This window comes from Chrysemys picta, chromosome 13 (assembly GCF_011386835.1).
Source record: "Chrysemys picta bellii isolate R12L10 chromosome 13, ASM1138683v2, whole genome shotgun sequence".
Classification (NCBI taxonomy): Eukaryota; Metazoa; Chordata; order Testudines; family Emydidae; genus Chrysemys; species Chrysemys picta.
In genome coordinates, this window is record NC_088803.1 from 25,243,227 (window position 1) to 25,270,234 (window position 27,008).

Below are 27,008 nucleotides of genomic sequence, written 5' to 3' on the forward strand. Positions count from 1 at the left end.
ATTAGGTATTTCACATTTATTAAATATACAAATCGTTGCATTGAACCTCTAGTTTTCTGGAGTAAGCCTTAGTAGGTGTGACTTGTCCATCAAGTTGGGTGCGGACAGTGTGATAAGATGTCTTTTTTCCAGCAATTAAAGGTTTTCTCTTAGCAGTTGGTTTTGAATGCTAATAATTCATCTGTATTTAGTATTAAACTGCCCCTCTTTCTGTATCTGCTCTTTCAGGTCTAGATGTTTTCTCAGATACCTTTCCCTGCATGAAATGTAGTCTGGAGGAGCTCTGAGAGAAACGTGCTCACATCACAAATCAGTTTCATGTCCTTTAATAAAAAATGTAGAGCTTTAAATCCCTTCAGTGTGACCAAGCATAATACCTTGTATTGCGCATTTTTAAAACTAGTGTGCTAGGCCCCAGGGCTTGTTTTCCAGGGGTGCTGAGTACCCACAGCTAATCTCGGCGGTCGCTCAATACCTCCAGAAATCCAACCACTGCAGTATGGTTTCCACAGGCATGATCTGCAACCATGGGCATGTGAGTCACCTTAGGGCTCATCCTTTTGTAACAGTTCTGGGTTCTGAGAGCAAAACAGAGTTAATTTCTCCAGTGTGCTTTGCACGTGAGATTGATAAAAAGCTTTCCCTGTTTCTATTAACATCCCTATGTAATATCAATTTCATCATGCAACCAGCTTTACAACCACCACACCAGTTCATTTCACCATAGTAATGTGTCTTAACAGGTGAAACATGGCCAAGTCTGTAAAACTGAATGTGGGTAATCCATGCCACAGGTATGCCACGGGTCCTCAGCACTTCGTTGTGGCAGTGTTGGACAGTTGAATTTCAGATGGACAGTGGGATGGTTACTGGGCTCACTCTTCAGAGTGGTAACCGTGTTAGTCTGTATCAACAAAAAGAACGAGGAGAACTTGTGGCACCTTAGAGACTAACAAATTTATTTGGGTTTTAGCCCACGAAAGCTTATGCCCAAATAAATTTGTTAGGCTAGGTCTACACTAGGGAGGGGGGGGTCAACCTAAGATATGCAACTTCAGCTACGCGAATAGCGTAGCTGACATCGGCGTATCTTAGGTCGATTTACCTTGCCGTGAGGACGGCGGCTAGTCGACCGCTGCCACTCCCCCGTCGACTCTGCTTCCGCCTCTCGTTGTGGTGGAGTTCCGGAGTTGACAGCAGAGCAATCGGGGATCGATTTTGTTGCGTCTGCTCTAGACACGATAAATCGATCCCCGATAGATTGATCACTACCCGCCAATCTGGCGGGTAGTGTACATGTACCCTTAGTCTCTAAGGTGCCACAAGTGTTAGCCTCTTTGGGCTCACTTTGTGTGATAATACACTAAGTATTTTCTGGCTCACCTACTTCCTGGATTTTTGGTGACTAAGCTTTGGGAACCAGCTGAACAACTTGGGTACGTTTGTACAGAGTTCTTACCTACAAAGTTTTCAGTCATTGATAATGACCCTTTTATGGCTCAGTTCTCATCCTTTCTATTCATAAGCCTAAAATTGAGCTGCTTGTTTTGTTCTGGTTCCTACAGTAAGACAAATAAAGTAAGAATATGCTTGTAAAACTCGGCAACTTTTTCTCAACTTCCTTTCAATGACTTTCTAGGATGGTGATGTGGTCGCCCCTGAACTAACTCCAATGAAAGCAAGCTGGAATGACCCTGATGAGGATGAACTGCAAAGTCCAAATGATCGCAGGGAAGCTTCAAAATCCAGAACTAGACTCTTTCAATAACCGATTTGTTAAATGGAGTTTATTTGCCATATTTAAAGTCTTTCCAGTAACAGTTTTGCGCTGTCCCTTCTATCCCTTTAAAAGATACTTGAAAGGGAACAGCACATTGTATAAAACCTACTTGAAGAGCTTTACAGAACAAGTTTACAAGAATGCATTTTTTTAGGTTGCTGTATGTTTCCTGTACGTAACATAGTGATTTAAAAGCCCTGCGAGCATTGACATTCAAAGGGGAATTTTATATGTGATCAGTGATTACTTGCAGCAGAGCAAACACTGTGTTTGACTTGAATGTATGGGGGCTGTGTAGCAAGAGTTCCTTTAAAAATGAAGGCTTTTGAAATACCCCAAACTTCCATAAAATTCCCAAAGGAAATCAATATTTTGCCGTTGTTGTAGTGTAGCTAGCATTGCACTTCAGCACAATTTTGACTTTTTCCTAAAATCAGAGAAGTGTGAGCAGCAAGTGCCCAGCTCCCTTTACTGGGACAAATGACATAGATAAAAGAGTACAGATCTTTCCCATTTTTTTTTCCTGTGTCCCCTATTTCAGATCCCTTTCTTTTAAGATAATCATGATGTCACATGTTCTGACAGAGCAAAGCCTATAGCTCAGATTTCTTAAGCCTTACTGAAGTGAAAAGTGTGTCAGTGAGGGGTGGCTTTTTTTTTTTTTTAACACTGTTTTTTAGATTGTGTTTTTGTGGCTTTACAATCAGTTTTTCCTGCCATTTAAATGTTCTTTCCCCTGGTTCTTTTCATACAGCACAAATGGGGTGGGAACCAGATTTGACTACTGACAAATGGCCTTCCAATACAAAGGGCAAACAAACTAGGCAGATTTTTCCTCCAAACAAATTAAGTAAAAAAAATCTTCATACAGAAATGGGATTTTTAAGTTGCTTGTGTCCTTTTTTTAAAGTAGTACCTGAAACATGAAGAAAACAAACATGACCTCTTTTTCTGAATCTTTGACTTTAGAAGTCAGATGTTAGTCACTAGTGGGTCTGAATACAAAATCAGTGCCATAAGAAGTCTTCATTGAGAGTCCAGTTTTGTTACCTGAGATTAATTAAACTGTCCCTTCTAGAGATGGCATCTGATAATCACCAGATGGAGGCAAGGGAATTGATCATGCCATAATTCTTCTGGTCTGCTGTTCTCTTAATATGCACAAGCCCATGCATTCACCAGAGGGGGGTGTTATACAAACCCCCTTTTCAGTGCAGTACCAGTGATTCAGATCTACAGGTGTATGAAATGGCTGTTGTCAGAAATCTTCACTGACTTGGGAAGCATATCTCTAACAGTTCTGGAATAAGCCTTTTGTACTTGACTTCATCAAACTGAAAGAGTGAAACAATTGTGTTAAAATCCTGTGATTCAAAGCAACTTGAAACATTACATACAGAATAATGTATTCATTTCACAGCTGTCACTTCAACGTATTTGCTTATTTGAAACTATTTTAAAAGGTGTTCTGTAGAAAATCTTTTGCTTGAGAGAACCGTGCTCTTTGCTTTTGAAAGGTGAAACTTTATCTGTGAACTGGATCTAACAGTTCAAATTGACTGAGCCTGAGTTGACTGAAAAAGAATGTATACAAATATTTTAATACAACTTTTTAATGGAATTGCAGCGTGGATTGTTTGTATTAAAATCAATACTACAGTTAATGCACAGTTAAAATGAAAATTGCCAAATGCATTCTTAAAAGGACAGAGTTCATAGCTAAAGCAAGTCTGTTAGATAAGGGAGCCCAATTTTGAATGACTTTTTCCATCAATTTGCTGTGAGGCCCCTTTAGCTTTGGAAGATCTTCATGCTGGACGAGAGGCATTGGCTCTATTCCCAGTCCCTATAATAGAGCAGGAATAATTTTGGATTGGAGTCAAATTCAGGTTTAAGGCACCATGAAGGGTAAATAAGGATTCAGGCTAAGCAGAAGGCCAAGGAAGCAGTGTCATGTGCTGAGACATGTGGCAGGTTCCCAGAGCAGCCAGGTGGCAGACCGGTGCCTAGCATGATGTTACTGAAATGCTGTCACAATGTCATGATGGCTGAAAGTGACATCAAATTCTCAGCTATTGTAAGGCAGTAATAAGTAAAGATATAAATGCAGAGGAGATAACCAGCAACACTTTACCATCATATGCTACTGGTAGAGAACATTGTTTGACCTATAGACATGAAGATTGCATTTGAAGACTGGAGGGGAAGGGATGCTAATAGGCAGATAAGAAAGGGACTGGGAATCTGCCAAGGGGTTTTACATAAGTACCAAAGCTCCTTTCGAGAGTGTTGAATGTATCCAGTAATGGGGCCTCATCGCATTCCCTAGGTGTTGCATTTCATTGCCCAGTAAACCTCTCTGTGCTTCCCTTGCTCTGATCCCAGAGGGTTTGATTTGGATTCTTCTGCCTATTTCTTCAAGTTTTAAAAGCAACTCTGGTGTTTGAATATGTGGAGCCACACAGTCCTTGATAGACTACATCCATGACAGCCACCAACTCCTCATCTCTTGGGGTTCAGCTTGCTGTGAGGGGATCCAAATACTGAATCCCATGTGCTTTATGCCTCCAGAGTCTGTACAGAGTTCACAGCTGGGAGACAGCTGGCTGGAATCAGTGCTGCGGTTTCCAGCTAGCTCCAAGTCACCCTGGCTGTGGTGAGAAGCCTGATGCCATATCAAGCCAACAGCTCATCAGTGCTGCAGGTTCTCTGGGTCCACAGTGGCAGTCTCTGGGCATTGATGCCAGCCTTTAGGCTGGGTCTGAGCCACCATGCTCTGCTCAGGCCCTGCACTGCCCCATGACTTCATGGGAGGAGGATGCGGGAGGGATTTTGCTGTGGGATTTGTTTTGCCCTGTTACAGGGACAGGAGGCAGTGGCAGAGTTTGGACCTGAGCTCTCCTGCAACTTGGGGTGCTGGGATTGGGGCTTTGATTCAGGCCCATCTCCTTACAAGCAACAGAAAAACGTGTGTTCCTTGTGCCCCTTTTGTGTAGCTTTTCAGGCACCACCGATACTGGTCTTGGCCTAACTTCAATAAGCTTCTCTGAGAGCAGGGACGGGGAGGGGCCCTGGCCCTGGCCGTCACATCTCATGGAGCTCTAAATGCTGGCAGTGCCCAGCAAGCCCATGTCAATACCCTCATGCTGCCCCTGTTCTCTCTGCCTTGAAGGGGGAGTTGCCTCATTCACTGAACAACGGCTGAGCTCTCTTCCCAAGCTCATGGCACTGACTGGCAGAGCATGTCCCAGCAGGCAGCTCCCCTGCTGCTAACACTCAGTCGCTTCACATGGGAATTTTATTTTTAAATTGCCCAGTTGCCTGTGAGATTCCGTTTGCATTGAAATCCAGCGCTTGTGGGAGCCATCCACTGGGGCTGCTCTGATCCCCCACGGCAAGCGCACTGACGGGAAAATGGGTGGGAACGTCCCTGCTGCCCTTGCTGGAGCGTGAGTGTGGGCTGGGGAGGGGAGAGGAGCACAGGCTGGCAAAGCCCTGTGCGTAAGGGGAAGAGGGGCCGAGCTCCACCCTCTGGAAGGGTGCCAGGAACAGCTGCCAGGCCCAGCCAGAGTCCATTCGAAAGCAGTCAGTTCCCACGGGCCCCGGTGTGGTGGGCTCAGGTCAAGGCCCAAACCTCCAGGTCCCGAATGAAGAATTGCTCCTGGGGCGACAGGATTTCGTTGTCAAATGTCTCACATCGGTGACTTCCCCCATGGTACAGGTCCCCGTCCAGCCACAGGCCGAATTTGCCACTGAAAATAAAGGGAAGACCCAGCTGAGTATCAGACAAGGGCTCCAGTCTGGGGCCAAGACAGGCAGGGCAGGGGCCTCTCTGACTGTGAGCTAAGGAGGGTTCCCTGCCTCTGTCCCCATGTGGAAGGACAGCTAGTGGGCCTGATCCTGCCAAGCACAAGGCACCCCTGCTCTCAGTGACTTCAGGGTGCTCAACACCTCCCAGGATTGGGCCCAGCATGAACGCTGCCCTTTTACCATGCTTTGCACTAGGCTCTTGATGAGCATTAGAGATGCCTCTCTGAGCACCCAGCCCAGCTGCTCCCAATTGTGCAGCCCCGTGCCGGGTAAGGAGATGCACTGAGGGAGCTGCTGGAGGCTAATGGGCTGCACAGGGGCCCTGTGCTTCTGACTTGCCCTGCAGCACCTGTGTTACGAGCGAGGCTGCAGAAGGGGGAAGAGCCCTGCCTGGCTCTCAGACCCTGGGGCAGGATGCAGGGCTGGTGGAAGAAACCGCTTCTTCCTTCACATGATACAGAATCATTCAGAGCCCCACAACACCCCTTGTTACAGCCGCTTCTCAGGGCAGAGTGGCTTTTTAATGGGCTTGTTTCACAGCTGGGTGAATAGAACAGAGAGACTGCGTAACCCGCAGGGACCTGGAGCCAGAGCCACGCTCTCGCCAAGGCTTCCTGCAGCCATCGCTGTGCTCCTTGGGCATGACCAGGAAAGATGAACACCAGGGCAGGAGAGGCAGGGCCATGCACACTGGGAACACTGGAGGGAGCAGGGTGTGGGGCTGCTGAGCGCTTTTGCTTTGAGTTCACTTCTGTGGGTTTTTCTAGGCTAGGGAAGGCAGGTGGGGTGGGGTGTCAGCGTGAGCTAACATGCTGGCTAGCCCCAGTCCTCTTCCTAGTGCACATGCAGGTTTTGCCTCGATTTAGCTGGTCAAGGTTAACTCCAGGGGAGCCCTGGTGCCAACTGGTTCTGTCAGGTACATCACTGTTATTACTGGCTGGATGACAGCGGCAGGTAGGGGACACGGCAACTCGCAAAGCGCTGGGTTGTGGCAGAAGGGAAGGGCCCAGCATCTCCCAAAGTGCTGTGGCCACGACCAGGCTGGGCATGTGTGCCCTACACGGGGGTTCAGTGCTGGCAGAGGGGTTTGCAGTCAGTCTGTCGGGATGCACAGCTTCATGGTCTGTGCTCCCTATCTCCTCATCTTGGACTGGGGGGAGGGGCTGTTCAGCCTCCCCAAGACCCCCTTCCTGTTAGTACTGAATGTCTCCGCTCCTGTTGGAATGGCCTTGTCTCCCCTACACTTCTAGTGTTAGTGTATCAGCTCCATCACAGCTAGCCCAGGGATGTCTCCTCAAGCTGGAAATTACACCTCCTGCTCCAAGTGTAGACATACCCTGAGAACAGAGCAACCAGTGCAAACACTTCTGCCACCCTTCACTCACGTCTGAGCATGGACGTTGCAGAAGCGAAATCAGCCAGATCCATTCACTGGTAGGAATCATGCACTTGACTCCCCTGGAGCCTCCTTCCTTATACTGGGCTGGGTTGAAGGAGCGCTAGATGAGCAAAGTCATTTACACTTCCCAAGGCTACCCGGAGGGCAGCGTGTGTGAGTGGATACATCCACACAGACCCCTGTGGCTGGATGCAGGACTCCGCTCACCTGCTCTGGCTGCTGGCTCAGGACGGGATGTGCTGTGCTTGACTCGGAGTACTGCAGCCCCTGCCTTCCCCTACGCTGTGAGGGCAGAAGGGTCTCGAGGAGCATCGAGGCAGAACAGGCCCCAGAACTCTAGCCAGTGAAAGGCAGCTCCACCCAGTCAGCTACATACCTGCCCCCGCCAATCACTAGCAAATCTGCATCTCCTTTCAGGAAGAAAGTGTTGCTGCCTGTCCACTTAAACACCTGCAAGGAGAAGCAACCATTAGCAATCAGAGCAGTGGTGTAGGGACAGCTAATTACACCCCTTGAGTATCACCTGGCAGTGGCTTGCCATGACTGCTAGGGTCACCGGAGCAACCCCGCTCACCAGGAGCTACTTGGCCCAAAGTACTGACCAAGACTCAGCCTAGCGCGTCACTGATCCTCTCTGCACTGCGTTCACCAGCTCCCCAACCCTGACCAGCTCACCGTAAGACCTGGTGTGATGCTCTGTACTGCAAAGCAACATCCTGGCACCCCCACATTTACCATGGTGATTTAATTGTGATGTATCTTGTACAAAATATGTCATGTGAGGTGTCTAGGGAAAAGTTATGGTTTGCTGAGTATGGTTATCCTATTTGCATGCATGTTTTCATTTTTGTATATGAATATTGACTATGTATCTATTTCAAATGTGTTTTCTACTGGGTAACTCCCACAAGGTAGTTTACAACCAGTCTAACCAGCAGATTGTGAATGAACTATTCAAATTGATGGGTCATCAATGAACACAATGGGCCATAGAAGAAGCTTATCCCCACCTGATGGACCGTCCTGTGAACGTTCTAGCCAGAATATGGGTAATGGCCCCTGCTCTGACTCGAAGCATGCAAGGACATGTGACAGTGGACTCCATCTTGTGCCTGTACTTTTCCACTAACTTTGCTGGGGGCTTTGTTTGGAAAAATGAAGTTCCCTCCACATGGGAGAAGCTATAAAAGGGGGACGTGACATCATCGCTTAGCCTCTCCCCCCCTCACAACTCAACACCAGGAAACACCTCAGGGACAGAGACTGGACTGGGGAGGTGGTCCCAGGTGGGAAAGGAGGAATCCCAGCCTGTGTATAGAAGATTGATGAACTGTTTGTACCATCAGGATGAGCCGCTGCTTGATTCAAATCCTGGCTAGTTTATAGAACTTAGATTGCAATTTTGTTTTATTTCTTAGCTAATCTACATTGATCTGTAGACTTATTACTTATAATCACTTAAAAGCTATCTTTCTGTAGTTAATATATCTTTTTTTATATTTTAACCTAAAAACTGTGTGTTGTTTGAAGTGCAAAGGGAAATCTGCTTAGGAACAGAGGCTGGTGCATTGTCCTCTCCACATTGAGGGAGGGGCGACCTGGGTAATAACATACACTGGTCAGGCTTCTGACCAGGGCAGGATGGTACAGCTCTGGGGTCCTTGGCTCGAAAGCTGGGAGGAACTGGCTGAAGCCTCTCTATTGTTGGTTCATGGGTGGTTGGTGAAAGCATTCCTGTAACTCAGCTGGGTGTGTCCCTGACTGTGAATGTTTGTGTAAGGATAGGACCAGGATGGGTCTGCAGCTTGTCACAGCATCACAGTGAGAGAGGGAGCCCAGGCTGGTGAGACAGAAGGCTCAGCGGTACCCCAGTTCCAGGTTGCACCCCAGGGAAGTACGTCACACTTGGGGCGGAATCTTTTCTAGCTCTTCCAGCGTCCTGGTTAGCAAAATGTAGGCACGGGCAATAGTAAGGCTCCCCCTCCACTCTGTGTGGCTAGGGCAAGCAGCACCCCACAGTGCCCCTCCTCCCTGGCTGGAGTGGTAGAGCTCCTCCCCCCTGTTCAAGCTACTTTATTCTGCCTGCAGGGGGTGTTCTCCGGGACATTGCAGTCACCGCTGGGGCTGTGCAAAGCCACTACCCACAGCAGGCAGGCAGCGCTTTGGGGGAGCTGTGCCAGCCGATATCCTTGTTCCCAATGCGTCCCACCGCCTGTGAGTCAGCATTAGCCGTACTGCCATTGCACACAATTTTATAGTGACTCGTGATGTTTGATTTCTTCAAGCCCCAGCTCCTGGAGTCACTTCAGCAGCACATCAGCCTCTCAGCTCTCCTTAAAAATATGTCAGCTTTTGGCTGGGGAAAGCTGGTGACTGTGACCGGAATGCGCCCTCAGGCTCAGAAACCGGGGGGCAAAGAATAAGAACTGGCATTTGTTATTTTTCAGACTCTCATGATTCCCTGGGGGCTGACTCATGCCTTTGGGTCCCTGGGGCTGGCGATGTGTCAGGATGATGAATGCTACTGCTGGGGAGGAAAAGGGAGAGCCCCATTGGACTGCACCTTTGGCCAGTCACAAGTGTGTCAGCAGTGCTGGCCAGAGAACAGGTTCTCACACAACCACCTCATGTTCCAGTCCTGGTGACACTTCGTGCCAGGAGCCAGTATTTCCTGTGCCTTGCTTAGCAGAGGGTGCGCCAGGCCTATAAGGGGTTAAATGAGTAACTGCCCAGGGCTCTTCTTGGTGTGGACAATTCCCCTAAATGTTGGGGTGGAGCTGAACTCCACAGGGAGGGAATGGGGGCAGGACATGAGGCTGATAAGGTGCAGGGTTTGAATTAGCTGTGCTGGGGGCTGATAATTCAGTTCAGTGCTGCTGGTCAAAATGGCTTGTGGGAGGTGATGTGCACCGAGTTCCCCAGCCCCAGAAAAGGAGAAAGACAGAGCGAACTGGGAGGAGGAAAGTGGCCCTAGTGCAAGGAGAGGCTTCTCCTGAAATTTGGCCTGCATTAGCCACACCACCCAGCACTCAGCCCACATGTGATACAGCAGCCCCACCCCTGACCCAACACAGCCGTAGCCGCCGTACAGGATCACAAACAAAAACTCTCTTTGCTTCTGTGTTTGGCTTTCCCAGCGTGCGGCCTTAGGAAAAGGAGCTGATTTTGAAGTAAAAGGAAGATCTGGCCCCCACATGCAGGCAAGACTGGACTCCAAGGGGGAATTCACCCCTGTGCCAGAGCTGCGTGCTGGATTGTTCCCCACGGGGGCCTTGCTGCGGCTTATGGCACCTTCACGCTGGCTCTGCTGGCATAACGCTGCTGTAATGCAATGGGAATCTCACCAACAGAACAGTCTGCGCCGCAGTCGAGACGGGACTCTGTTTGACAGCCCTGTTCCCGGCTGCTTCCGGGTGAGGCAGCAACTGGGCTTGGTCGTTCCCATGTGTTATTACCCCCACGAGCCCAGCAAGCGTCCAAGTGAGACAAGCTGAGGGCCAAGGGCCTGAGCAGGTTGGGGAGCAGGAGATACCTGAATTCTGGACCAACACACCTTCATCCTACTGCGTTTTGTCTATGCTGCCTTGTTAGATCATTATGAAAACCAAGGACTTCCCAGTCGCTGTTTCCCCCTGCCCCAGCAACATCTGACGTACCACGTATTTGGGCACATTCCCCCAAACAAAACACTTGGTTTGCTGAGAATGAGGGTTTCTCCAGATCCCAGCAACACACTCACTAAAACACTAGGAAATACCCAGGTACATTCTTCCTGTTCCTGCCTGGGACACACTGCTCCTCCTTCACCCATCTTTCCAGCCCCTGTAGCATACAGCCCCCATGTCCCACACCAACAAATGTGCAGCCTGGAGGCCAAGCTCAGCAATCCAACATGGCAGCCCCCTGGAATGCGACTGCCTAACACAACACAAAACCTGTTTCACAGATGTTTTTACTAGGGCTGCTCAAAAATGTCCCATCAAAACTGTTTTTGATAGAAAATTGGATTTTCAAGCAAATGAAGTGTCTGCCTCTGTGGAAAATCTCAATATTTTGTTAGCAAAAAGAGGCGAAAATCCAAAATACCCTGGTTCAAAATACCACCACAGTGTCTCATGGGAGTAATAGTTCAGGTGCCCTATGCTCCCACCCTCTTCCATGGATAGGGCTCTCTGGCTAGACTACATCATGCATGATGCACCACTGCCAGGGACTTCTATGCACCTCCTCCCATCACCAAGCAGGGAGAAAGTAGTGCATTATGGGAGATGTAGTCCAGTCAGAAAACCCTGCCCATAGACTAGAATGTGAGCATTAGGCAACTGAACTGCAACGCCCATGAGGCACTGCGGCTCCAGTCAGAGTAGAAATTTTCAGTTTTCAGACAACATTTTTCACCAGAACGTTGAAATTTTCAGTGGGGGGAAAAAGTCTATTTTCTAAGCAGCTCTAACTATCACCTTCATGCACCAAACAGTTCCTAAAATCTTCCTAGTGGTTTCACAGAGCCACGTCGGTACTTAACCTGCTCCTAATCTCCCAACACAAAGCCAGAGTCCAACATAGTATGACAACAACAATCCAGCCCAAACTACTTTCCGCCTGCCCCAGAGCTACCACCCATGCCAGGCAATGCCAGCAGCATGCTCAGCATGGCACAGGCTAAGGTGTGTGTATGCTGGATGGTGAGGTGCTAGGGACAGAGACGGGCGCATGTACAGTGGGAAAGGGTGAGGAGGAACGTACTTGAGGGTATTTTAGCAGGCACTGCAGTAGGATTTGCACCTGGACAACCTTAGCTCTAAAGCACCAAAGGTGTTTTATTTGTGGGAGTGGCTTTCCCAGTTCTTAGTATGTACATAACAACAAGTATTCCCGTCCCTCAGCACGCACTGGCTACTGCTGTGTCCAGCCATCCTATGACTGGAAAGGAGAAATATTCACCAAACCGCAGGTTACAGGCAAGCAAGGGGCAAACCTCAGCTCTGATGTTGGTGGGTGCAGCTTACACCAGGGCTGAAGCTGGCTGCAGCTTCTGATTTGATCAATCACCAAACTGGCATCCCAGGCTGGGGCTCTGCAGCAGTATCTGCTGGGGCTTGGGCAGCGAGTGTTGTGGGGGGAGTGGCGCATGCCTGTCTGGGTGACACCTACCTGGGAGGATTTGTCAGGACCTGAGAAAAGCATTATGGACTATTGGGATTTCTTAGGGCCTGGCCCTGCCCTCCCAGAAGTCAGGCGGAAACACCGCTGAAGCCAGCCAGGCCACAAGCCCTAGGGATTTGTAGGGGCCCAAGGAGGAGGTTTCCGCCCAGTTCTTCGGAGACACAGCTTCCAGAGGAGTTGTGCCTCGCAAGCAACGCCTGATTGCGCCCTCAGGAGCGTGGGTTAGTCTGACTCTGCCAGTCACTAGCAGGAAAGTCAAGTGATTGTCCATAATCAGAGCCTGAATTATTCAGTTACTTAATTCTGTTGTTACAATTAAGTCACTATTTAATGACTAAGGAGCGGAATTACTTCCTGGTAATTATTCCTATTAATTAAACGCTCCTACTAGGTAAAGGAGCCCTGAGGCTGGGACTGGCTTGGGGATGGGGTTACTCAGCCGTTTCCAGAGGCAGTGAGGAAGGAATGGCTGTGCCCTGCTGAGCTCAGGCGGTGCCTGCAGGTTGGGAAGGAAGCTGTCTCTGAGATGCTTTGCAAGGTCTGACTCATGCTGCTTCAATCAGCCACATGCCATGGACTTTGGGCCCGCCAGGCCTCCTCTCACCTAGGCTCCCAGGAGTGTCCTGGTTGAGCAGCCTGCTTGGTTGCAGCAGTGGGCACTGACGGGCATAGCAGGGCGGTCTAGGGCCTGCAGGTTTGTGTGATGTGCAGCAGGTTGCAAAAAGCAGCTGTGTGCATTGCAGGGGGCTCGGCCAAAGCCAAGCCCAAAGCCCCTGTATGAGGCGAGAGCGCAGGATGTGAAGGGGATGGGTGGAGCATGGATGTCAGAGGAGACATGCAGCTAACGATGGGCAATGCCCATTGTGCTAAAGAGGGGCTTAGTGACGTGCTCCCTTCCTCACAGCAGCAGCCTCTCGATCCCTCCACGCTCCCGCCTGCTCAGCACTGAGCAAGAGAAGTACTAAGGACTCATTTGGATGCCAGGCGGGCACTCCAGGAGGCACGGGACCCAGCACAGGCCCAGGGTTCCCAGGAGTGCAGAATGCTCTCCCCAGCGCTGGCTCAGCTCCCAGCATGGCTACCGGTGACACTCTTTGGGGAAGGAAGGTGGGAGCAGCTGACCAGCACTATGGGGCCTTTAGGGTGGAAGTGGAGGGGAAGTCCAAATCCCCCCCCAGCCCATGTCCACAGAGCGGCTAAGTGACCCAGAGCTCCTGCTGGGGGTGGGGTGGGGGCAGAGCCACAAGGGCACACTGCTGGCAGGGAAGAGGAAGCAGAAAGGCTGTGGACTTGTCCTCCCCGCACATGATTGCACCCCCACATGCCCCTGGGCCTGCGCCGCACTTGGGCCTTGGCCAGCAAAAGCCCCCGTCTCCGCTCCTGGGAGAGAGTGTCACAGGCTGATTCCAAAGCCCCCCCACCGAGAACGTGAGCGTCGCTGTTACCTTTAGCTCCGGGGAGAAGGAGAAGAGAAAAGTCTCCCCTGTCCCATAAAAGCAGCTGCTGAGTCGGATGGTGGTGGAGGAGAAGGCTCCAAACGTCTGGAATGGAAGCAGAGGAGAGAAGATCACAGCACTGCCAGCGCTCGTGGTTTTAGCACAAGTTTCGCTGTAATTGGGGTTTCCTTAAAGTCCCAGCTCCCCAAGCCCTGGGATTCCAGGAGAAGCTCAGCTTGCATTAGATACAAAACAAAGCCGGAAGGCAAAGAATCCAACATTTAAAAAAATCTCCTGATTTGTAAACCAATTGCATGAGTGATTTCTGGAGGCCTCACTCGTGATGTGCGACTGCTGGGGCTGTCAATTCTGCAGTTACCTGCAGCAGCAAGTAACCGGGGCAGGCCTGTTCACTGTCTTTACCTCTCCCAGCCATTGCAGCTCTCAGGGCAGGCTGTGTGTGCCCCAGCTCCCTTCCCAAATGCAGGATATCTAGGACCCTGAGGCTGCTGGAATGTGCACCCAGGCTTTTAGGCACCATTATGAACAGTTACCCCACAGTCACTACCCAGGCCAATCCATGGCACCACTGCCCCCTCCACGTCTCCACATCCCATGCTGGAGGTCCTGTGGGGAGGACCAGTGGCTCCAGGTTGTTTCACTCAGTGAGGAGGTTCTGTAGCCTGTAACCGGGGTCCAGCCAAGCTGGAAAGGGGCTGAGCAGACAGGACAAAGCCATCACTATCAAGTCTGAAAGGTGCCTCGCCCCTTGGATTCTCCCTCCAGCCAGTGCTGGGCTAATCCCTGACACTGGCAGGTGCTCCCTGAGGCCAGGTGTCTGCGTGCTACTCAGGGGCTGTGGCTACATGTACACGCATGCTCCGCCCACAGACCATTGCTGCTGGCAGGGCTGACACGTGGGACCTTGATTACCAGCAGCACAGGCTCTGACTGTGTGAGGAGGAGTGGCTCCATCGGCTGTGAGCAGCCGGCTGTACAGTTACCAGACAGCCACTGCAGGGAGACACAATCACACCCCAACGCCCGCCATGGGCAGGGGACCTGGGGATGGGTCCAGAACAGACCCAGCCCCTTCCAAGGAGCGTTTTGGGGGCCAGACACAGGATGCAAAAACCGTGGGGAACTGCGAGTGGATCTGATCCCCTCCAACAGCTCAGCCTGGCCCAGGTGCACTGCAGGAGTTACTGGCTGTAGGTGAACTACAGAGAGCAGACGTTACCTTAGCACTTCCCCACGCCTGTACCCCACAGGCCCACAGCCTAAGCACTGCCCCTAGGATTGCTGGCCTCCTACCCCCTATGTCCCCAGCACAACAGGGTGCTACCCCACCACTACCAGCATGGGGGGAAGTCTGGTGAAGGGGTGTGCTGCGGAGGGAGGGGGGACAGCCGCAGGGTGCGTGTGTGCTGTAGCTGTGGGTGCGATATGGTGAGTGGGGGCGCACAGGGGATGAGCTCTCAGGGGTTAACTCCGTTTTCTCGCTGGGTTGGGGCTGAGCCAGGTGTGCGGAGTACAGAGCTGCCCATGGCACTACACAGTGGAGGGTTGGTATATTAACCAGCATGCACTCCAGCTCTGCATGGCCCCTCACTCCCTACCTGGGTGGCACTGCTCCTTGGCTTGTGGGTACCGAGGCGTAGGGAAGATTTATGCCAGGTTTGGCTATCCAGGGCTAGATGAGTGCCATGTGCAGTCACCCCAGACCTGCCACCTGTGCGCGCCAGAGATGCTGGGTTAATTCCTCCACTTGTTTAACATTCCGGTCACCTCTGCCCTCCCTGGTTCAGCTGGGACAGGAAGTGGCGGTGCGGAAAAGGCTGGCATCTGGGGGTTCTCTCTAGTCTGGCCCAGTCAAGGAGGTGCTGGAAGGCCTGGCTGAGCCCTGAGCCAGCTGGGGGCATGTTTCCCCTTCACTGATTGGCTAAGTTCACTGTGCACTGGGCAGACCCGGGGAAAGGAGCATCTGGGGGCAGGGGACATGCCTAGGGGCAGGGCAAGGCTCCTCCAGCAAGGTGTGGGAGAAGACTAGGAGGAGAGGTGGGTCAGGGAGCAACACACGCCTAGGGGGCCTGGGAGGGATGTAGGAGGGGTCAGGTGGTGAGGGGAGACCAAGGACGGTGGAGATGGGCCAAACCAGCAGGGAAGCACTCTAGGGTCACAATGGATGTGGGAAGGGATGCTGGGGGAACTAGCAGGTGGAACATGGCGTGCTGGATGGCTCTGGGGATGGGGGGGCGGCAGGAGGTGCACAGACACCAGGACGCTATCGCTGGTAGCTAAGAGGCCCACCCTGCGATCCCTGGGACTATGGGAACTGCTTGCCACCCGCCTCTTCCCGGCGTGGCACTAGCTCCCTGGTGCCTGGAGCTGGCTGCAGGATCCTGCTGCAGTGTCTCTCCAAGTGCGACTGGTGCCCATTGCTGTGCAGCCTGGCAGCTAGCCTAGGCCCTGGAGCAGGACATTGCTGCTCATTCGCTGGTCGGCTTCTTTGTCCTTTTTCTTCTAATAAAAATCCAGACAAGGTGGTGCCGTCCGAGACGGACCAGAGGACGGGGGGCTGCTGGGTGCTCACTAGTGCCTGGCAGGAGAGCCCTGCTGGGAATGCCTGATTGCAAACAGCCCATGTGCTCCCCAGCAGTCGGCCAGCACCTCCCACTCCCCAGGACTCCGAATGCATCCCACAAGCCCCTTGGGCTGGCAGGCTGGAGCCCTGGGGCTGCCACGGACCCTACAGAGTGGGGAGAGCCTGGGGCTTGAGCATGCAAGTGAAGTTAGTGGCCCAGAAGTTCAGGAGGTTTCACTCGCACCCTGGGCCAAGGTCGGAGTTTACAGAGAGACAGCAAAGGCCACAAGAAACCCTGGCAGAGCTCAGCTACACCACCCCGCTCTCCTCAGCTGTGCCCTGCCTGCCCCTGGCCTGCTTCCAGCATCCCAGCCCCCTTCTCTGCAGGCCCTAGCCCAGCACTCCCCACCCCGCTACTGAAAGGCCCCTCTGTTCCTACCAATGTATTGGCGTGGCTGGGTTTCTCCCCCCAGACCAAGGAGAGTGCTACCCAGGGGGCCCTGCCAACCAGCCTCCTGCTCTCATCTCTGCTCCTGAGGGAGCTCTCTCAGCTTTTACCTGTTTATGGAGAGTTTCCTACCAACTCTCTCCCTCACTGACTCAGCACCATGCCTTTCATTGCAGCCTTTGCCATGGCCCATGGATGCTTCCTGTGCAGTGCTGGGGAATTAGTATGTTTGTACAGATGGGTTGCCAGTGCTTTGTACTGGAGCCACCAAAAAGCTCTCCAGATGGCCCGGTGTGTTTGAACAGGACAGTTCTGCCTGCCACAGTCAGCAGCATCTGTACTCCCGCCGGTGTTTGCTCAGCAGCAGGCTGACAGTCAAATCCCATGTGATTCTGCAGCTGCCGGGTTACTCTTCAAGGCCAGCACAGAGCACACAGCCAGTTCAAAACAATGACAAGCGCCACTGTAAGGCCCCAGGTTGTGTGCCAGGCTGCACCAAGCATACTCTGCATTTCGGATCTCCAGTCTGGGTACTGGAATTCCTTAACAAACCCTTCTCGTTCCAGACCTGCCACTGCTCTGCTTAGTAGGGACAGCCCGGAACTGGAACTAACGGACGTTCCTTTCCGTTTCAGATCCAGAGGGGATCCGTGGGCTACAGCAGCATCTCTCAGGCTGTTCAGATTGGTGACCCCTTATTCAAAGTCAAAAACCTTCACAACCCACCCCTTTACATTAACTATAAAAGTAGGAGTACAAAGTGGACCAATGAGAACGTGCTAAGAATTTCCTGGGCCTGGGGCAGGTTGTTTCCAGGGGTTGGCAGAGGATACTTCCCCTGGAAGGGTCAGGGTGTGCGGGGACTGAGATTTTGTTGCTTTACCTTACAGTAAAATTTTCAAGCATCTCGTGCTTTGATTGCCTCGTGGCCCCAAATCGCATGTAATGACATTTTCTTTTCACAATTTCTCATGAAAAGTAATTCCCCCAGTCCGTGCCTCCCTGCCCCAACCCGGAACCAGGGCCAGGAGTGGGGCCACCAGGGGGGTATGCAGACAGGGGTAAGGGGGCTGAGGCAGGGCCGCAGCTGAGGGTGGGTCTGGGGCCAGGGGCCAAGGCTGGAGCGGGAGCAGAGCCGCAGCTGGGCCGTGGTGGAGGCTGGCAGCCATGCCTGTGGCTGGGTGCACCTCCTCCCCCACCCCCAGCCTCCGCCCCGGGCTGAGGGCTGGCAGATGGGCCCCAAGCCGGGTGCAGAGCCACTACAGGGCTGGGACGGGGTCCGGTGCAGGGCCGGGAGCTGGCGCCAAAGTTGGGGGCAGGGCCAGAGCAGACGTGGAGCCAGGGCTGGGTAGCGCTCCCTCCCCACCCCGCTGGGGCCCACGTCCCACAGTTTGGGGACCTCTGTTGTAGGGGTTTCTTTAACTCTCTACTCCTGGGGGAGTCTTTTTTGTTGTCTGTATTGCTGACAGGAAATAAATTACCAAAATAATTGAAACTGCCATGATTCTATGGTGTTATGGGGCCAGGCCAGCGCACTCGGCCGGAACCGGGGCTAGCGCCCCGGGGTCCGAGCCGAGCCGGGCCGGAGCCGCTGGGGCCAGGGCCGGAGCCGGGGGTGCTTGGCCGGCACCGCTTGGCCGGGATCGGGCCGGCATGCTCGGCCGGAACCGGGGCCGTTGCCCCGGGGCCCGAGCTGAGCCGGGCCAGAGCCGCTGGGGCCGGCCGGGGCCGGAGCCGCTTGGCCAGGGCCGGAGGGAGCTGCTCGGCCAGGGCCGGACTGGGCCGCGCCGCGCCTCCCCGGAGCCCTCCTCCTCGCATCCCCCCCGCCCCGCCCCAGCTTACCTGCTGCTGCCCGCCTGCCCCTGCTTGTTTTCAGACTTCCCGTGAACATCTGATTCGCGAGAAGCAGGGGAGGTGGAGGAGCAGGGGGGCAGAGCGTTCAGGAGAGGGGAGGAGGGGGAAGTGAGCTGGGGGAGGGGTGGACAGCTGCCGGGCCAGGAGGCGTGCTAAGGCTGCAGGGGATGGGGGGAGCCGGGAAAGGGCTTTGGTCTATAAATAGCCGACCGGTGGGAAATCCCGGACATTTTTAGATTTTTAGAAATTCCCCCCCGGACGGCTATTTAAAGAACGAAAAGCCGGACATGTCCAGGAAAATCTGGACATATGGTAGCCCTAGGGGGGTATGCCTGGGCCCAGAAGGGGGCTTACAGCCAGGAAGGGGAGCCAGGCTCCTGGGCCATACCCTGCAGGATGGCCCTACTGTGCAGGGACCAGAGTTGAGCTGGCCTGTAGCAGCTGGATGTTTCTCTCGCATGGGAACCCCAGCCCAGCGCAATGTACGATTCCATTTCCCTGGCCTCACCTGCCCGTCGGTATCTCGGATGACCAGCAGAACAGGAGAGCTCAGCTTGTTCATACTCCTGTACATGCTCTTCAGGCTAAAGCCATCCCTGGCGGTGCAGTAGAGCAGGTTCCAAGGGTACCCGGTCACTCTTGGCGGGAGGTGGGGAGCCAGCTGGGAACAGAGCCACAGGAATCAGTTCCCACCAGGGTCCCTGTCTGCTCCCTGACCTCTGGCAGGAGCCTTTCCCATCGGTCACTTCCACACCTCCCTCACCCAACTGCTCCCTGCTGTCTTCTCCTGGGTGTCTGGCTTTGGGCTGGATGGCACCCTGGGGGCTGCACGCACAGAGCCCTCCCCACAAACTTCACCTTGCCCATGTGTCAGCTCCAGGGCTCTGTCTCCCCCCTCATGTTCCCTGGGGGCTCTGCATGGAAGGGGCTCTGCTAGGGCTGGAGGGGTAGGCCGTAGGAGGGGAGAAGCAGGGCACAGGCTGGCTCATGGCATCATCTCCTACAGACCACCTCCACCCTCCCACCCCAGGACTTGTTAGTACCCCTGAGAGCTTTCCAGCTCAGCTGGGTCCCCTCCCAGCCTGGAGGGCCCCACCAGTGGTAGCACGGCCTTGCAGGCAGAGCAGCATGGGGGTAGAGGAGCGGGCTCCCCCCGTTGTGGCTCATTAGGGGTGGCCCAGCCAGGCCTTTCCCACACACATGCTCCAGGAAGACCAGACCCTACCCCCAAGGGGACAACTTCCAGGGGCCTCAGTGAAAGGGATCTGCAGGGGTCATCTCCCCCTCGCCTGTCCCAGCCAGGGCTTCTCCAGAGGAAAGTGATCTGCACAGAGAGCCCAGCCCAAACGGCTCCTGGCATCAGGGTGAAGAACCCATGCAGCTCCAGGGCAGCAGAGATGTTGGGGTAATGTTTGCCAGAGCGTTCGCAGTGTGGGGACGTGGAACAATCCCACTGACCCAATCCCAGAAGGGGGAACCCCCAGAACGGGGTTTGCCCGGGACATCACCCCTCTCGGTGAACACGCCCTGTGGTCCAGGCCTGCCCTGGAGCTGGTGGAAGGCTATTCACTGAAGGGAGGAATGAGGGGTAATGGTCAGGTCGGGCGAATGATTTATTAGATGCATTTATTGCTCATTATTATTATCGTTTGGCAACGGGGCTCAGCTCTGCGGGGTGCCTGGATACGTGGCTCTGTGGACTCCACATTTGCTGTCTCTCAGTGCGTCCGTATCAGGTCTTTGCCTCCTTTCACAAGTACCAAGATGTACTCTCCAGCTGCCAGGCGGCAAACCCCTGGGCCCTGAGCCAGATGGGGCTGGTCCCTGCTCACCCACCCTCACCAGTGACACACTGTCTCTGGGGCAAATGGTCCCCTGAGGCACAGGGCAGACCTCTGGAGACAGTGGCGTTAGAAGCGTCGCACTGGGATCCCCAAGGTCCGAGCTGGCCCAGTGCTGGTGCACGAAATGCCCTTGCAGGCCCTGTGCGGTGAGCCGATCCAAGGCTATGAACCAGGGAAATGACAGCAGGAGCCCACGGCAGCACTGCCCAGCCTGTTTCCAAGCTGCGGGGGCCAGGCTGGCAGGGGAACGAGTTCCATGCCCTGGAGTGCCCACCGGAATGGCTCAATCCCACTGAGGAGCTGTCCAGAGGACGGGGTGGAGGGGCCAGCACCAGGCCAGAGGAGGTTCTAGAACTGCCAAGCACCTGGCCACAGCCTGACCCAGTGAGGTTACCTAGCCCTGCAATGGGGTGAGCCCGCAGCCTGCGCTGAGCTCACCTGCTGGACCTGCCCTGCATGCAGGACGTTGCTCTCTCCATTCAGCACCGGCTGGTAGGGCTCCTCTGGGAGTGATGCTGTCACCCCCGCGCCTGCCCGGCCTGGCTCCTCCTGCTCAGCAGTCTCGACACACTGCAGGGGCTGAGCTTCCTCCAGGCAGCCAGTCTGGGGGGAGATGCCCACGCCATGTGGGGAAGAGATAAGGGACCCCAGCACAAAGAGCAGCACTTCCCCCTTGGGCCCAGCCACGGCCCTCCTGGCCATCCCATCCGGAGAGTGCTGGTGCACAGAGAATGGGCTGGCATCACCCACGCCCTGCCTGGTGAGCCCTTCAGTAGAAGGGGGCATTTTAAGCCCACTGGGCAGGGTCCAGCCTGTGCCTCTCAAGGGCCCAGTGTGTGGTTCAGACCCTAGGCAGAGGGGGCAAAGGTGGCTTTTAGCTTCCCTAGGTCTGAGGAGATCCGGGACACAGCACTGCCTTTGGAGTGATAGAGAGGAACCCCAGGGCTGCTCCACAGCCCAGAATAGCTGAAACACAAGTGCCCGCCTCCCAGCCCAGCCCCGCCCCGCCCCGCCCCACCCCACCCTCTTATCACTGCCCTACACTGGGAACTGTGGGAGTGAGGGGCATATAGGGCTGTGTGTTGGGCCAGTGCTCTCCCTTTGTATGGTCCCTTTCTGTTCCTGGCACAGAATAAAGAGGCTGCCAGACCCGCCCCTCAGTCTAGGACTGGCTGCCATGTCCCAACTCCTGGACTTGCCCCACTAACCATGCTCTGTTTCACTGTGTGCATGGATCCCGAGGGCTCAACGCCAACTCTGTCCAGTGCAACAGCTTCAACAGGAGACCTTGAGGGAGCCCCACATGAGAATACCCCATAGCCCTTCTTGCCCTCAGCCAGCACAGGAGTCTCCCACACTCCAGGTGAGTGCCCTAACCACTAGGCTAAAAGCCATGCTGGAGGCCTGCGCCCCAGCTTCTTGCTAACAGCATGGGCACCTACTGCCAAGTGAGGGTTTGCAGCTGAGAATTGCAAGCAGAGAGAGGGGCGGGGCTTAGCACACACCCTTCTTGTTGGCCTCTCCCATTGGATAGTTTAGGTGGCTTCTCGCCTCCCCTGTTGGCTTTTGTGAATTGCATTGTGAGACACCTTTGTCTCCCCATTCATCACATAGGGAGCCAGGTGCATAATTCTCACTCTGGGAATCTCAGCATTGTTCCTGTGATTTTGTTACACTTGCTGGCACCCTGCACACAATGCTTAGCTGACTGCTGCCCTCTGAGAACGTGACACCTGCCCTCACCCTCACGCCCCCAGGCTTCGATAAGGGGCTTGCTGCCAGCATTCACCAGGCTTTGTATTGCCACTGGGCAAACTGCCCACTGCTGCTCAGGTGCTTCTGAGTACAACTCAAATGCAGGATGCGGACACCCAGGGGACCCATGGGCAATCTTGATCCTGGCATTTTCTGGCTTTTGAGTGCCTGACTTGGCAACTTTAACAGTCTTTTAACATGGTTTTGGGGGCATAATTTCCTAATTTTTTGAAGACAACCCCCCCCCCCCAAAAAAACAGAAATTCCCTCATATTGACCCCCAGTTTGGGTCAGCAGCAGGGCTTAGGTCTTTTGCTCCACAGCACAGACCTCTGATACTTGAGCTACCAGAGGAACCGGTAACAGCAGCAGTAGGCTGTTAACCTCTGTGTGGACCAGAGGAGGACAAGTGAGTTTCACAGCTATTTGCTGACAGAAGAGGAAGGCTGAGACTCCTGGGTTCTATTCCAGGATCTGTAGGGGACTGTGATCTCGTGGTTGTAGATCCCTCTACTGCTGTTTCCCTAGCCTGTCTCTGCTCCTCCCTCCTCCCCTTGTGCTCCTATCCACCGCTCCTGCCCCTCCCCCTCTGCTCCTGTCCCCCAGCCACCTGCTCCCATCCCCTGGCTTCTGCTCTCTCTGCACCTATAGAGCTCTTAGCCCCATGACTTTTCCCTACACTCCACTCTGCTCCTATCCCACCTGCCCCACCCTCTTCACCCTCAGCATCTATATACTCCCCGTTTCCCTCCCACTCTGCTCCTCCCACACCCCTGGGTCCTGCTCCTGGCCTCCCCTCACCCCATTCAAATGTGGCTGGTTCCTCCTGCCCACCATGCTGCCTGGGCACTGGCAGAGGGAGCATTGAGAGCACCGGAGACACTGGCTCCCAGCTCAAAGTTCCAGCACTCAGCACCATGGTGGCCTTAGCAGCTGTAGGGGAACAATTGCAGGGAAAGCCCACCTCAACGTCTGCAGTCCTGGGATGGCGCCTGCTCAGTCATGCTGGAGATGGCGCCTGTGTAGTTGGCACTTAGGCACTTTGAGGGAATGGAACATGCTCAGTGTAGACAGAATCCTTAGAGAATTTAGCTGCCAAACTCTAACAAGTCTCTAATGAGCATATGCAAACTGAGATTTTTTCATAGTTTTATAACTTGACCTAATTTGGGCAAATACTCAGAACAACAACAAAAGGCACATACCTGTCACCAAGGTAACAACCCCATCAAATACACACCAGATTTCAAGGCCATGCTCTAACTCATGGAGGCCCCAGAGAGTCTCAGTTAAACAATTGCAAGAATATTTTTAGCATGGAAATTTCCCCCCCTCAATCTTATTCTTGGACATGGCTGGACCATTTTAGCTGAAAGGTTTTTTTTGTTTTTAAATCAGCCTGAAGCAGAGACCTGAGAACAGTGAAAGTGTTGAACAGCCTTTACTACAGGTGGCACTAGCAGCTGCGCCTATTAAACATTTATATGACACTATATGACCGGCTGTGACAAGTACTTGGACATTGCATAATTGTCAGGCATCTGCAGAGTCTGGAAGGGCCAGTTATGAAGGGAGTGTTTCCTCTTTGGTATAGTTTTCCTGCTCAATATTACACAAGAGATTTCAGCCCTAACAGATCTAAGGCCTCTTCACAGCACTTGTGCCACATGAGTTAGGCAGAAATCACTGCCCAGCGCTGTTTTCCCCCAGCTGGGATAGTTGGTCAGAAACTCACCTTCACTCCCTGACTCAGGGGAGTTCCCATCCCCATAGAAAAGGCAAACAAATAAACAAGGGAAAAATTGCAGGACGCATAGATCAGATCTCCTAGAGTCACTAATACCTGCCCAAGTGAAGACTCAGGGCCCAGCTGGACTATGCTAAAGCCTGAAAGCAGAGTCAGTTGCTTTCCTGACTCATCTTTTCTCCTTGCCTCAGCATTTCCTTCTTGGGCTACTTGCAAAGCAACTCTCTTTCTGCACTATATTAATGAGAACCTGCCTCCCCAGGCACAGCTCTCTCCCCTTGCCTTTGCACGCATACTAGGAGAAAACACAGTGAAGGATGGACAGAAAATCCCACGGGCACCAGGAACAGAAAACAATTAGCAAGCAGCAGCATTTTGCACCTCGGCTGGGCTGCTGAAATCACATTTTGTTCCAGGCAGAGGCCCGAGCCCTGGAGCAGTCAGGCCCTGTGCCTGTCACAGTGAGAAGCCAGCACCCCTGGCTCTGGGACCCTGTTGATTCACATGCAGGTCAGAACCAGTGCTGATGTTTGGTAAACAGAGCTGGAGCTTGTCAGAGCCACATTGTCCCTGTTTGTTTTGATTGGCCTTGCCTGGCACCCAAGAATCACAATTTAAAAGAAAACGGATCAGATTACATTGGGCAGCCGGCTGTGACTAAAAAAGCAGGTGGCTGCTGCAGGCTGGGCCCTTGGCCAGGGGAGCTGGGCCCTGTCCGCATTAGAGACACGGCACAGCTGAAGTGATACTGATAGTGCAAACCCCTAATATAGACACATGACATGGATGTGAAGTGGGGATCAGCCCAGTGCAGGTGAATCTGGTAAATTACCAGGGTCTATCACACCATCGTCCCCCTTTCCATTGAGGCTACATCTACACTGAGGCTTGCACCAGATGCAGTGAGAGCAGGACAGATCTCTGTAACTAACAAGCACCCTTCACTTTCCATATTAAAGGGGAGGAAGAACAACCCAAACATTTATACCCTGTGTTGGCTGTCAGCCAGGGCACTCTGCCTGTATGTTGTATTGCTTTCTCCCCTTTGTCTGTTCTTTTCCGTCTGCAGTTTCCGCGAGACAGCGAGAGTGTCTCTCATGTGTTTGTGCAGCACCCAGCCTGCCGCCAGTGCTGCTGTCATATCAGTAATGGAGAGTTGCAGGTTTGCAGGTGCACAGTTCAAAGCCAGCACCGGGATTTAGAGATGGGCCCAACCCTCTAACTCAAGCTCTGGATCTCAGCTCCTGTAGCCCAGGGGTGTTTGGAGCTAGATTGAGTTGACTGGATCTGGTTCCCCCAAATCTGGGGACACTTGGATCCAGGGTTTTGGGTCAGGACTTTCTCCAGTAGGAGTAACACCAATCTGAAGGGTAACAGCCTGTGCACACTGGACAAGGTCCCCTTGTTAAAATCAATGCGATCTAGCTGGTAACCGATGCCCCAGCAGCAGTAAATCTGAGCTAGCGTCATTGCACCATCTTACAGCTGGACCTGATCAGCCTGTTTCAGAAAGGAAAGAAGCAAGTTACGGAGCACAGCTGCCTGCAGTTTGGTCTGAGTTTCAGCCCCCATCTGTCTCCCCTGGGCACACGCGGTGCGGTACATACCAGGAGAGTGTAGCCGCCGCGGAGAGCTTTCATGGTGTGTGGGCGAGTCCTGCAGCAGGTGCATGGAGCTGTGCTCACTGCTGAGAGCTGCCCAGGGGAGGGGAAAGCAGGTGCCTGCCAATGGCCTGTTGAGAACACTCCCATCTAAACAACACAGACTTTACTGCTTCCCTCTATCTGGGCTCTCCCACCTCCTGGTACAGCAGTTAGCTCATCAACCGTGGGTAGCCTCTGCTGGTCAGGGCCCCATTGGATAGCATGTGCCTGCAGAGGGTTTACAAGATAGATCAAACCCCTCCTCTCCAATTGGAAAAAGGAGTTTAAAGGGCTTTGAACTCTTTGTAACTGTACATGAATGTCTTCCTGATGGTGGTCTCAAAGAGCTCTTCACAAAACTGCAGCAAAATTGGGTTCCTAATCACAATGCTTGTTCCCTCTATTGCATGCAGCTGGCTCTGTTATTGTAGGGTCTCACATGGGTACTGACCTGAGCACCCTGCTTTGGTATTGGAGGACTGGTTACATGTACTTTCTTACTCAGGTTGCTTATGAATGCTGAAGGTGGGTTTACTTTTTTAAGGAGAAAGAAGTGGTTGAAACACTGGGGTTTGGTTTAGTTCTGTTTTTTAAAGGCATAAGAAATACAGCAAGTCTGCAAACGGAATTAGAAAGTGAACCTGGGCAAATAGACGCTAAGGTGATTAGGAGCAAAGTCCCCACCCCGGAGGGCTGTTCTGACAGCAGTATAAATATTGTAAGCATCAGCAAGAGTTGCTGACAACTTTCGAGAAAGCTTCAACCTGGAGACTATTTGAGACAACAGAAACACACACCAGTGCTCACGGAATACAGTCAGCCCCACAAAGAGACCCAGGAAACGGCAGAGCTTCCCAGATTTGTCTGTATAGTGCCCCGCTGCTCCTTAGAGAGATGATCTCACATACAGCTCCTCTTCCACTCCACACTCACTGGCCTGATCTTCCCTTCCATTCCCCAGCAGCTGGCCCCCACTTTCATTCCTGTTCTCTCTCAATCAGACCCCCTCCCTTTCTGCATGGCCCAGCCCACCCCTCATTTTGCATTCCCCGCCAACTGGCACACTTCCCCATGGCCCCATTCCCCCTGCCTGGCCCCCACCTCTCATCCAGTTCCCCATTGCCCATCCCATCCCCCCTCCTATTCTTAATCACACAACATCCCTAGAGCAAGGGCCTCACTGGAGCCTCTAGGACAGTAATACTAGAGCTGTGTGAGCGCAACTAGAAGAAGCCCTCTATCTCCTGTTCCTCTTCCTTTCTCCTCCCCATCCCTGTGATAAATGAAGGGGTGGGAGGTAGCTCCCTTTTATGGATACCCACCCAGCCAGAAGCTATAAAATCCCTCTTAGTAGCTGTTCTCTGATTGCTCTACCTGTAAAGGGTTAAAAAGTCTCACTGCTATGCATAGGTAAAAGGAAGTGAGTGGGCACCTGGCCAAAAGAGCCAATGGGAAGGCTAGAACTTTTTAAAATTGAAAAAAGACTTCCCTTTTGTTGGTCTGTTGTTCTCCCAGGGAGAGGCAGATAGGGCAGCAGCTATG

At 53.1% G+C, this 27,008-nt stretch overlaps 2 protein-coding genes across 11 annotated transcripts in view; one reads left to right on the forward strand and one right to left on the reverse strand.

Moving 5' to 3' along the window:
• SAMHD1 (SAM and HD domain containing deoxynucleoside triphosphate triphosphohydrolase 1) overlaps positions 1-3,401 on the forward strand; it is an 80,018-nt gene extending 76,617 nt beyond the window's left edge. For all 9 annotated transcript variants that reach the window (XM_042854963.2, XM_005295427.5, XM_042854961.2 and 6 more), the window contains one exon: positions 1,640-3,401. In XM_042854963.2, the coding sequence (XP_042710897.2) occupies positions 1,640-1,768 (129 nt within the window). In that variant the 3' untranslated portion in view covers positions 1,769-3,401. The remainder of the gene's footprint in view (positions 1-1,639) is intronic.
• On the reverse strand, positions 2,625-25,845 carry TLDC2 (TBC/LysM-associated domain containing 2). 2 transcript variants are annotated; one of them, XM_005295471.3, is made up of 6 exons: positions 25,431-25,832; positions 20,760-20,924; positions 18,986-19,138; positions 13,601-13,696; positions 7,366-7,439; positions 2,625-5,532 (listed from the first exon to the last, which is right to left on the reverse strand). In XM_005295471.3, the coding sequence occupies exons 1-6, from the start codon at positions 25,572-25,574 to the stop codon at positions 5,397-5,399; spliced, it is 768 nt and encodes a 255-aa protein (XP_005295528.3). In that variant the 5' UTR covers positions 25,575-25,832; the 3' UTR covers positions 2,625-5,396. The 2 variants fall into 2 exon arrangements, with proteins under 2 accessions (XP_005295528.3, XP_065421755.1); XM_065565683.1 differs by lacking the exon at positions 7,366-7,439 and having other exon boundaries at positions 25,431-25,845.
• Positions 25,846-27,008: the final 1,163 nt, after the last annotated feature.

Coding starts and splice junctions, on each gene's coding strand:
- TLDC2 (XM_005295471.3), bottom strand. CDS start 25,574: ATGGGAGTGTTCTCAACAGGCCATTGGCAGGCACCTGCTTTCCCCTCC. Junction 20,925..25,430: donor GCGGCGGCTACACTCTCCTG/GTATGTACCGCA, acceptor ATCTCCCCCCAG/ACTGGCTGCCTGGAGGAAGC. Junction 5,533..7,365: donor CTAGTGATTGGCGGGGGCAG/GTATGTAGCTGA, acceptor CTTTATTTTCAG/TGGCAAATTCGGCCTGTGGC.